The sequence below is a fragment of the Saccostrea cucullata genome, unplaced genomic scaffold (assembly GCF_032062105.1).
Source record: "Saccostrea cucullata isolate Sc308-1 unplaced genomic scaffold, CSIRO_AGI_Scuc_v1 ctg6253, whole genome shotgun sequence".
Taxonomy (NCBI): Eukaryota; Metazoa; Mollusca; class Bivalvia; order Ostreida; family Ostreidae; genus Saccostrea; species Saccostrea cuccullata.
In genome coordinates, this window is record NW_026928800.1 from 23,832 (window position 1) to 34,572 (window position 10,741).

The window sequence follows — 10,741 nt, forward strand, 5'->3', positions numbered from 1 at the left end:
ACATACTATATATTTACATTAACTTCCAGTGCCCGTGCAGACGACCATGAAATATTCCGTACGATATTAATATCGTTACGGTATTAAACCCGCGTTGCATAAATCGGCACTGCATGATTCTAAGTCATCCTTTCCCTCCAATAAAAATTTTTTACTGGGGTAGCAACAGCAATTTACAGCATACGTTTTAAAAGAATAGTTTAAGAAAAGAGACTATTTGATTTTTGTAATGCTGTACATTGTATGTAATAAGAAAGAAGGAATAGTATTAAACGCTTCCCGATCGTTTCACATGCGAAAACATCACCGGCTGATGTGACGTTAAAATGACGTAGCAATGCTGCTCCGGGTCGATAGACATATGTATGTTTATTATTTCACCGAAACTTATCTAATTATCATAGGAATTAGAAATTTCGCATAAGTGTTTTATTCGTTCTTTAAAAAATGTCGATGAATTTTCGTGAAATTATCTCAGACCTTTATGGAGAAAATGTAATTGTCTCAATAATTTCCGAACAGCCCTCGTACCTGTACGTACATGTAGTAAGTATCGTCCGTCCAACGAGCAGACAAGTCTCCAACCTTGTGAAAACATCAACCATTTACATTGCATTTTTGATCTGATAAAATGTTTATTTATTATATACTGAAAGGAAAAAGAAACGCATATTAAACTTTTGAATTAAATTAAAACTATCATTTCGAATATGTTTTCCAGTATTGTTATCAAATATTTTAATTCAACTTTAATCAACAAGATACCAAAATCTTGTGTGACTTTGACTGATAATTCATGAGTTATTGAAATTGATATGTCGATCCCCCCCCCCCCCCCACACACACACAATTTGAATAAAAATTCTTGTCATCTCCGTTGCGCATCAGTGACAGTCCTGAAAAGAATTGCCTCTTGAAATATCTCAAACAACTTCATGGTCAACCTGTAACTAACTATTACAATCCTTAGGCCAAAATAAAAAATTTCCCAAAACGAGACCGACCCCATCAAATAGCACCAACTGAATAATTTTCTTGATAAGATTATTCTGATATTTTTCAAAGTTTCATAAATATATATTTCATCAGAACAGCGGATTTTTTTTTTTAATTTTCAAGTGTTTGTTGGAAAGAAAATGACGCCCATAACATAGGGTCCTAGAGGGTTAGTTCGTGTTATAAAACAACGGCGACAAATCAGCCTTATCCCTTTAGCTTATTAAGCTCTTGAAACATTTTGTAAATGAAATTTATCAGGACTAAATAAGAGTTATAATATGTCTTTTAAAGTTAAGATCCGTACATGTACGTCTACATGTAGTTATAGCATCATAAGACCCTTTATTGTATTTTATTTTACTTGAATTTTGATCTAATAAACATTTCATTTAAATATTTTTTTTTATGCTTGCCTTTTATTCATGGACTTAACTCACTGACAATGACATTATGTAAATCACTTTTTTAATTTTACACAAGTCTTGGTTTAATAATTTCAGATTGTTTTTAAACCCTTCAGCTTCCTGAGACGTCCAAACGTTCTTTCATTAGACGTTTAGAGATTCCGTTATGTTTTTGCTCTAAAGTCCTATAGTATAGCTAGGAGGAGAAAAATTTAACTTTTGCCCGTGGAGGACACAGCACTAGGGGAAGGGGGGCGGGACACAATCCCTTCCATTTTTTTTTTTAAATCTGGGATCGACACACCTTTTTCCTATTTTGGTAGTCTATAAAGCATTACTTGATATCGATAATGTAATACATGTATGTGTCTCTATAAGCCGTTTTTAAATACTGTATATCGTTTTCGACTGATACATAAAAAGAGAAAAGGCTTGCAACTCTACTCGTAATCCCCCTCACCTCGCTTATAAGCATCGCGTGATTATTTAGCTAAAGCAGAATAAAAAAGGAATGTGAATAAACACGGTCCGTAAAAAATTTTCATGCGGAAAAAAACAGAGTTATCGTTCATACTTAAACCTGGGTGACGCGTCACTATGGAATGACGTCACAATAGAAATCTCGTCTCAGCCTGCTTCACAGACAATAATCTGTGGTAGGTAGAAAAGAAGTTTTAACGAAATGTTTTAGATGTTTAGTATAATATTAATTACAGCAAGATAATTCATTGAAATGCTTAGCTCATAACCTAACTGTTTTTTCTTCTTCCAGAAACAGAGAGACAGAAATCAAATATTCGAATATTCGAAATTGTGAATTCCTCTTCACATTTGGAACGTTTACTGTCAACCTATATACCAGTAAGTAGAAGTATACGCAAATGATTATTAACTTGCATCAATAAAAATAAACGAAATATAAGATCAGATAAAAGTTTCCTTTACCTCTATTAATAATATGTCATACTTAAATTTATTTCAGCCCAGCGAATAGAATCAAAATGAATGATTTTAAAGGGGCATCAAGTGAAAATGCAGAGGTAAAACATTAGAACTATATTCACTTAAGTTATTTTTAGAGGCTGAATTAATGTTAACGAAAGTTTAATGCAAAATACATAGCAGATAAGTCATGTAACAAATGATATACCATATAAAAGGTGTGGGTCCCTTTACTCTTAGGAAAAGGGGTGGGAGGTGGGGATATAGGGTTTTAGGGTCAGACTCAGATTTTGACATTTGTGTCTTCATTCTTAAAAATAATCTAGACTAATATCCGTTTTGTTTTTAAGTAAAATGTATCTTCTTTCGTTTTACACAAATTAATTCTAATAATAATAATGATATATTCAGTACAGTATTTAATAAAATGATAGAGGTTGTCGCTGAAGGATTGAAATAACGTACTATTATTCAATTATTATATGCGTGTATATTTCAAACACGAAACCTATGTTTTTACAGAATCTGAATGTTTAATTTATTTAAAGTAAAAATGGGTTAGGATACCATCAAAGTAAAGACTTAAGAAGCAAATTGAAAGGGAGTAGGGGTTCGTCCAACAACAAAAAAGGAGGTTGCAGTACTAAACCCATATTTTCAAGCCTCATATTAATATGTCTATCTTTGCAAAAAATAGTTTGGGGTGGAGTGGGGGTTGGCTTGTTATGCCCCCTAGCCGCCCCCCCCCTTCTCGGTTTCGGCCCCCATGACTCTTATAAATTAATAAGTAAATGATGTACTCATTATGTGACATATAGTCATTTGTAGTGTTTTTTTTTCTAGGCTTCATCTAGCGGCTCCAGTATTTATAGAGACGCTTTAGCCGTCCTATCGGACGAAGGCAGTGGGAGCGAGGAGTTCGAGGTGTGTCTAAAGGGGATACAATATACGTTATTTGGTCACTTGTTTTTTTTTCTACTCGTATTTTCATTTGTACGGAATAAAAAAATAAATTATATGTATACATACATTGCGAAGTGAAAATCCAGAAAACATGAAAAATGTTTATTAGCTGTACTTACCATTGTCCGATTCTCTGTATTTAAATTCCGAATTAATTCATTGGCGTCTTTTAATTTAATATGCCATCTTTACCAAGAATCATAATTTATTTTGTGTTTAAGTCGACCACGACCGTGCCTGATTCTGCTCAGGAGGAAAACAGGATGTTAGCAGAGGTAAGGCACTATTATAATTTGTATGTGTTAACAAGAAGGATGGAGCAGAGAGAATCGATAAAAATTAAATTTCTAGTATACATGTAGTTTTCAGCTCACCTGAGTCGAAGGCTCAAGTGAGCTTTTCTGATCACATTATGTCCGTCGTCCGGATCCGTCCGTCTGTCCGTCTGTAAACTTTTCACATTTTCGACTTCTTCTCAAGAACCAATGGGCCAATTTTAAACAAACATGGTACAAAGCATCCTTGGGTGAAGGGAAGTTTAAATTGTTTAAATAAAGGGCCAAGTCCCCTCCCAAAGGGAGATAATCAAGAAAAGATAAAAATAGAATGGGGTTGATCCCTTAAAAATCTTCTTCTCAAGAACCACTAGCCCAGGAAAGCTGAAACTTATGTGAAAGCAGCCTTGGGTAGTGTAGATATTAAATTGTTAAAATCATGACCCCCGGGGGTAGGGCGTGGCCACAATAGGGAATCCAAGTTTTACATAGAAATATAAAGGAGAAATATTAAAAAATCTTCTCAAGAACCATTAGGCCAGGAAAGCTGAAACTTATGTGGAAGCATTCTGGGGTAGTGTAGATTTTAAATTATTAAAATCATGACCCCTGGGGATGGGGCGGAGCCACAATAGGGAATCCAAGTTTTACATAGAAATATATAGAATAAATCTTTAAAAATCTTCTTCTCAAGAACCTCTAGCCAAGGAAAGCTGAAACTTATGTGAAATCATCCTGGGGTAGTGTAAATATTAAATTGTTAAAATCATGACCCCCGGGGATAGGGCGGAGCCACAATTGGGAATCCAAGTTTTACATAGACATATATAGAACAAATCTTTAAAAATCTTCTTCTCAAGAACCACAGGGCCAGGAAAGCTGAAACTTATGTGGAAGCATCCTTGGGTAGTGTAGATATTAAATTTTTTAAATCATGACCACTTGGAATAGGGCGGAGCCACAATAGGGAATCCAAATTTAACATAGAAATATATAGAATAAATCTTTAAAAATCTTCTTCTCAAGAATCACAGGGCCAGGAAAGCTGAAACTCATATGGAAGCATCCTTGGGTAGTGTAGATATTAAATTGTTAAAATCATGACCCCTAGGGTTTGGACAGGGCCACAATAGGAAATCCAAGTTTTACATAGAAATATATCGAACAAATACTTAAAAATCTTCTTCTCAAGAACCACTGGGCCAGGAAAGCTGAAAACTTACGTGGAAGCTGTATCCTTGGGTAGTGTAGATATTAAATTGTTAAAATCATGACCCCTGGGGGCAGGGCGGGGCCACAATAGGGAATCCAAGTTTAACATAGAAATATATAGAAGAAATCTTTAAAAATCTTCTTCTCAAGAACCACAGGGCCAGGAAAGCTGAAACTTATCTGGAAGTATCCCGGGGTAGTGTAGATTCTAAAGTTTTAAAATCATAATAGGGAAGGTGGTAGTGGGGCATGATAGGTATAGCAAGAGGGGGAATCTGGTAAAAACTGCATACTCAGGTGAATGTGGCCCATGGGCCTCTTCTTTGTATTGTATGATTTTATATTAACTTAATCAACATTAGCAGAGGAACTAATAATACTGATTCTTTTGTATTTCGCAATACGAAGTACAATGTAATCATACAATGACTGTGTTAAAATACATAAAAGGGGCAGAATTCCCGCTTGTCCTCTTGGCTGTTTTTTCTCTGTCTCTTTTTTCGTATTATATCTTTTCTCATTATGAGAAGACATGCTTTTATTAAACCATTATTCTTGTTTATACTATAGGCACGAAGAATGTCCTCCATTTTGTTCCAAAGCCCCTTGGATGAAAAGCGGGTTTTACAGGTATGCAACGACCCCCACCCCCATCCCCCACACACCCTAACTTGCAAATAAAAAGATAATTAAGGATACTCGGACATTTTTTTTTATACCTTGATTAACTAAAAACTAGCTGTTAATATCTTTTATATTTCCTTAATGATTTTTAAAGTTTGTTTAAATCTTTGCCATTTTCTTAGGCCAAAAAGATGAGCCAAACGGCTATTCAAAATGCCTTCTCAGCGGCTGCCGAGAAGGGCAGGAATGATGAAACAATGGCCCAGGTAATACAGAGTAAAATATCTTTTGTCAGTCGTATACCTACGGTTATTACTAAATAAATTTTTGAAGTAAATTTTTGAAGAAATTCACGTTTACATGATTAACTGCTATGATTTTCTATTTTAGTCAGGCAATGTCTTGAAGAAGCAGGAGCTAACTTATGTTTCCAAATCAAAACAATTATGCCAACGCAGTGAAAGATTTTTGGTCTTTCTGTCCGTCTGTCTGGCCCTTTTGTCTTTTGTGCATAAAACTTCAATTTTTCCTACAACTTTTGTATGCCTTGCATCAAGTCCTTCTGTTTCGGTTCTTTGATATTTCACCTCTTGGCCTTTAGGTTTGATCAACTTTTGAAATGTTTACTTAACCTTAACCTTGGATATATTATAACTTGAACGGTTGGAGCCAAGGCCTCCATATTTCAAGCGTTTTTCTTGTGGATTTTTTCTTGAATGCAAATACATAAATATTTTTGACCATCCATGGAATTTGACCTTCTTTTAAAAAAACGTTAACCTTTGCCATTTCTTTTGAATGGTCAGAGCAAAGACTATTATATCTTACATGTGCATTTTAGCTGTACTGGTCATTGACAAGAAGAGCGTATGTGATAGTTTGTTTGTAAACGACTTTTTTCTAAACACTACTACTCCAACAGCTTTGACCCAATTTCAGTAAAACTTGGCATACAAGAAGAGAACACTACAGATACAAAACTTAGTGAATCGGTTTTTGATTTTAATGAACGATGTTGGCATAGTTAAAAATAGAATTTTTCTGTGAAATTCCTTTAAAGCGCTACCCTTCCTAGTTCTGGCCTGATTTCAATATGAGACCACATTATTTAGTGCATCGATTTTTGATTTCGATGAATCTGTTACCATGGTTGCTAAAAATACACATTTCTGAAAATTCCATGAAAACACAATTCCTACTATAGTTTTACATGTAGTCTTATTTGGCACACGAGTAGACTGCACTAAGGTGCATATATATAATTCAAAATTTTTTTTTTCTTATGATGAATCGATTTGCCATGTTTACTAAAAATAAAAATTTCTGTAGAATGCATTTATAACGTTATTCCTGCTACAGTTTTAGTTTGGTTCCAATCTAATTTAGCACAGCATTAGACTACACTACGGTGCACGATAATTTATATCGGTTTTTGTTTTCGCTATATGTTTTTGGTATGGTTTCTAAAAATAAATCTTTAAAATACTTTTATTACATTACTCTTCCTACAGTTTTAGTTTGATTTCAAAATAACTTGGCACACATGTACGTGTACATGTAGACTACATTAAGATACATACTTCTATTTATTGCTGCTCTTGCAGAGTTTCATGTAGTGAGCAGTAGAGCTACAGTCTCATCAGAGACTTCTGGTTTATTATGAGCCAGCCTTGGGTTTCAGACATGTTGACCTTGCCCTTGAAATTTGATCTTCTTTTCCAAGAAATTGACCCTTTGTCACAAATTTTAAATTGTTGGTACTAGTACTTTTTGTATTTCACATACTAGTATTATGTTTTTTTTTGCCTTCTGATAAGACCTTCCTTTGTGTACCAACAATTTTTGATCTTTCTATCTTAAAAGTCGACCTTTTCCAAGACATATTTCGAAGGTAATTATAAGTGTTTATAATATATTATTAAGAACATGACCTATACTTTTGAAAAATCTTTTAACTTTGACCATACTTTCGGAATGGTTGATGCAAGGGCTTCATACTTTACAAGTATATTCCTTTTGATGAGACCATTCTTTGGATACCAATAATATTGATCTCTAGACCTTAGATTCTGCTTGCATTTGAGAAACTTTGACCTTCACCATGAGTGCTCAGGGGTTGGGGACATTAGTGTTTCACAAAGATTTTTTTAAATACATGTATTTGTTATTTTGCCTAGAAACAATGAGGAAGAAAGTAAGACTATTCAAATTCATAAATGTTTTGATCGTCAAAGAATTTCTCTCCATTTGAAATTTACAGATTGACAATAATAAGTAATCTTAAATAATTTTATCGATATGATAATATATTTTATGGCAATGTTTTAGACAAGCAGTACTTCCAGCCCTGCTGTCAACAGGGTCATGTCCAGGACACTGGAGATGGAGGTATACCAAAAAAATCCATATTCTAGTAATTAAAAAAAAGATATTGAAATATTAATTCAAATTAACGTTTTTAATTTGTTTCCCTATCTTCCACAGGCCAAGAAGATGTCAACCACATCAATTAATAATGCTTTTGCGAAGGCTGCAATCGAAAACCGATTGGCTACAGTTGCTGAGGTGAGAATTTCTCATAATGTAAATCTAATATCTTATTCAGTATTATTTATGGGTTTTCCTTTACCTTTGCATCAATAAACATGTAACAGAAGAAAGCTTATTTTAAATGTGATGTTTTCTTGGTAAGACTCACTTTGAAAATGTAGTAAACTTTAAATTATATTATGTTTTCCCTTTAGTGGAAAAACGGAAAAGGACACTAATAAGAATCCGCTTTTTTTTGGTATAGTATTCATATTGTATAGAATTCGTTTCATTTTCAAACATATTTTCTTTTTCTTTACAGCCCAGACGGGGTGTTTTCTCCCGAATCCTAAACTTCTTTAGTTGCACTTCTTGCTGTGGCAGGAGAAATTAATGACTTATTAATTAATCATTAATTATGTGTATAATGTATATTTTGATATTTTTCTAAATAACATATTGTGTATGGCATGTCAAACGTTGTAATTTTTTATATAACATATTGTGTAATGTTTTCAATATGTTATTAATTATGTAATTTTTTACAGTAACATATTGTATAATCTTTTAACTTAAATATTGTATATTGTAATTAATATTTTACATGTAAAAAAAAAAATTACAAAATTTTACATATCTACATGTGTTAAATTGTTTATAATTCAATTCTACATTACACGTACATCCGTTTTTTGAATCCATAATCAATAACATTGTGGATTGATTAAGACCTTCGCTGTGAAAGTTGTCACAATTAATATTTTACATGTGATATTGAAGGTTTCTTTTCTACGGAAACATAAATCTTATATAATGCTTTGGTTATGGTTTAAGTTGTAGAAACAGTAAGCCGGAAGACACAGTTTATGAGTTAACGATTTACTTCCTTTTGATTTGATTGGAAAAGGGATTTGAATGTGCTCCTTGATTTTTTGGAGATTCCTTATCAGCTTCAACCTTCTCACCGCGTCCTTTGCTGCCAATTCGGGATGTCAACCAAATTCTTCTTGGTGCTAATTTTCTCTGAGTATTGCTCGGCTTTTTAACATTTTCATGACTGGCAGGACCATTTTAAATGTTGCTCTGTGACAATTACGATGTTTCTAGAATATGGTGATGCAATTCATTTGACTTTTCATAATGGCACTGTAAATATAGCGGAACATGTACATATATGTATTTTAGAGGCATATCTTTAAAAAAAAAATGAATGGACGACCAGAGAGCTACAATGCCGCCCATTGAATAAGTGTTTACTTATTCTGCTCCAGGTTACAGCTGAAAAGCTCAAGTGAGCTTTTCTGATCACCAATTGTCCGTCGTCCGTCTGTCTGTCCGTCTGTAAACTTTCGCATAAACATCGCGTTACAGTGTATTTAATTATTAAAAGTAAAATAAATTTGTTACACACAGACTTTTCCCTCTCGCAACTAATGTTCCGAACAACGTATTTACATAGCTGTAGAACTCTAGCTCACTGCTTGAGAAAATTCTGACAGATAAAGCAGCAGAGAGCTACAGATCCAAGCATTGTAAAAAAAATCTTCGATTTATGCCGCCGATTTTTTATCGCTCACTTCAGGCATTATTTCTTGTATTTTGTGCTGTTTGCGCTCTAAGAATGGTAAAAGATTAATTAATCATATATTTTACTCCAATAATTGATGCTTTATTTACCTTTCAATGGTCCGAAGCAGTACTTTATGGATTTGGAATGTCAGTTTAAAAGATTCCATTTTTACGGTCATACACTTCCACAAACGGCCCTTCTTGAAAACATTTAGGAATAGGAGTTAAATGTATAAAGCTGGGGAAAATATAAAAAGCAGCTTGTTCGCTAGACAGATTACACTGGAAAAGACGGTAGTGCTTTGCTCTCTGTATTGAGAAAGTGAATTATTACTAATTTACTATAATAAGATGATATAAGAATTTGATTACGATGTTTCTAGAAAATGGTGATTCAATTCATTTGCATTTTCATGATAGCACTGTAAATATAGCGGTACATGTACATATGTATTTTAGATGCTTATCTGTAGTCGCTTGTCTGAAAAAAATTGAATGGACGACCAGAGAGCGACAATGCCGCCCATTGAATAAGTGTCTAAGTCTGTCTGTCCGTCTGTAAACTTTTCACATTTTCGACTTCTTGTCAAGAACCACGAGGCTAATTTTGACCCAACTTGGTACAAAATATCCTTGGCCAAAGGGGAGTTTGAATTGTTAAAATAAAGGGCCAATGCTCCTTACAAGGTTAGATAAATCAAGAAAAAACAAAAATAGGGTGGGGTCATTAAATAATCTTCTGAAGAAGAACCACTGCGCCAGAAAAAGTGAAACTTATGTGGAATCATGCATTTTAAAGTTCAAATCATGACCCCCGGGGGTAGGGCGGGCCACAATAGGTAATCCAAGTTTTTACATTGAAATATAAAGGAAAATCTAGGTGACATCGTTGCTCTCCAGTCTTTTTTTTCAAAGAGCTACAAATCTTCATCTACATGATCATGTACTGTTAATCATCTATATCATCCAAGAAAAACGATAAGACTTTAAAAATGCTGATTTCAAGTTATATTTAAAAACGTATATACTGAAAAAAGAAGAACAAATAAAAATAGACAGGGACTTGTACATGTATAGATTTTTTTTTCACATTTAGGTCTTTTCACACAAAATCATTGTAAATTTTATCTGCCAGCATAGCATACGATGCTGGTTTATCACTGAAGATTATTTTCTCCCCGGGCATCCCGGCCAGTGTTTTTGTCGTTGTTCCAATGCTGTATA

General features: G+C 33.8%; 1 protein-coding gene and 1 long non-coding RNA gene across 2 annotated transcripts; both read left to right on the forward strand.

Annotated features, from left to right (window-relative positions):
- Positions 1–2,220: 2,220 nt before the first annotated feature.
- Positions 2,221–3,269, forward strand: LOC134278730 (uncharacterized). Its single transcript, XR_009994509.1, has 3 exons — positions 2,221–2,264; positions 2,386–2,443; positions 3,189–3,269. It is a non-coding gene; the product is annotated as an uncharacterized LOC134278730 (long non-coding RNA).
- A 218-nt stretch (positions 3,270–3,487) lies between these two features.
- LOC134278731 (uncharacterized) lies at positions 3,488–8,389 on the forward strand. Its single transcript, XM_062761020.1, has 6 exons — positions 3,488–3,583; positions 5,366–5,425; positions 5,602–5,685; positions 7,748–7,807; positions 7,904–7,984; positions 8,271–8,389. The coding sequence occupies exons 1-6, from the start codon at positions 3,488–3,490 to the stop codon at positions 8,340–8,342; spliced, it is 453 nt and encodes a 150-aa protein (XP_062617004.1). The 3' UTR covers positions 8,343–8,389.
- Positions 8,390–10,741: the final 2,352 nt, after the last annotated feature.

Excerpts from the sequence above, each read along its gene's own strand:
- LOC134278731 (XM_062761020.1), top strand. The coding sequence starts at position 3,488 with ATGCCATCTTTACCAAGAATCATAATTTATTTTGTGTTTAAGTCGACC. Across the intron at positions 5,686-7,747 it reads ATGATGAAACAATGGCCCAG|ACAAGCAGTACTTCCAGCCC; the intron begins GTAATACAGAGT and ends GCAATGTTTTAG. Across the intron at positions 7,808-7,903 it reads CCAGGACACTGGAGATGGAG|GCCAAGAAGATGTCAACCAC; the intron begins GTATACCAAAAA and ends TATCTTCCACAG.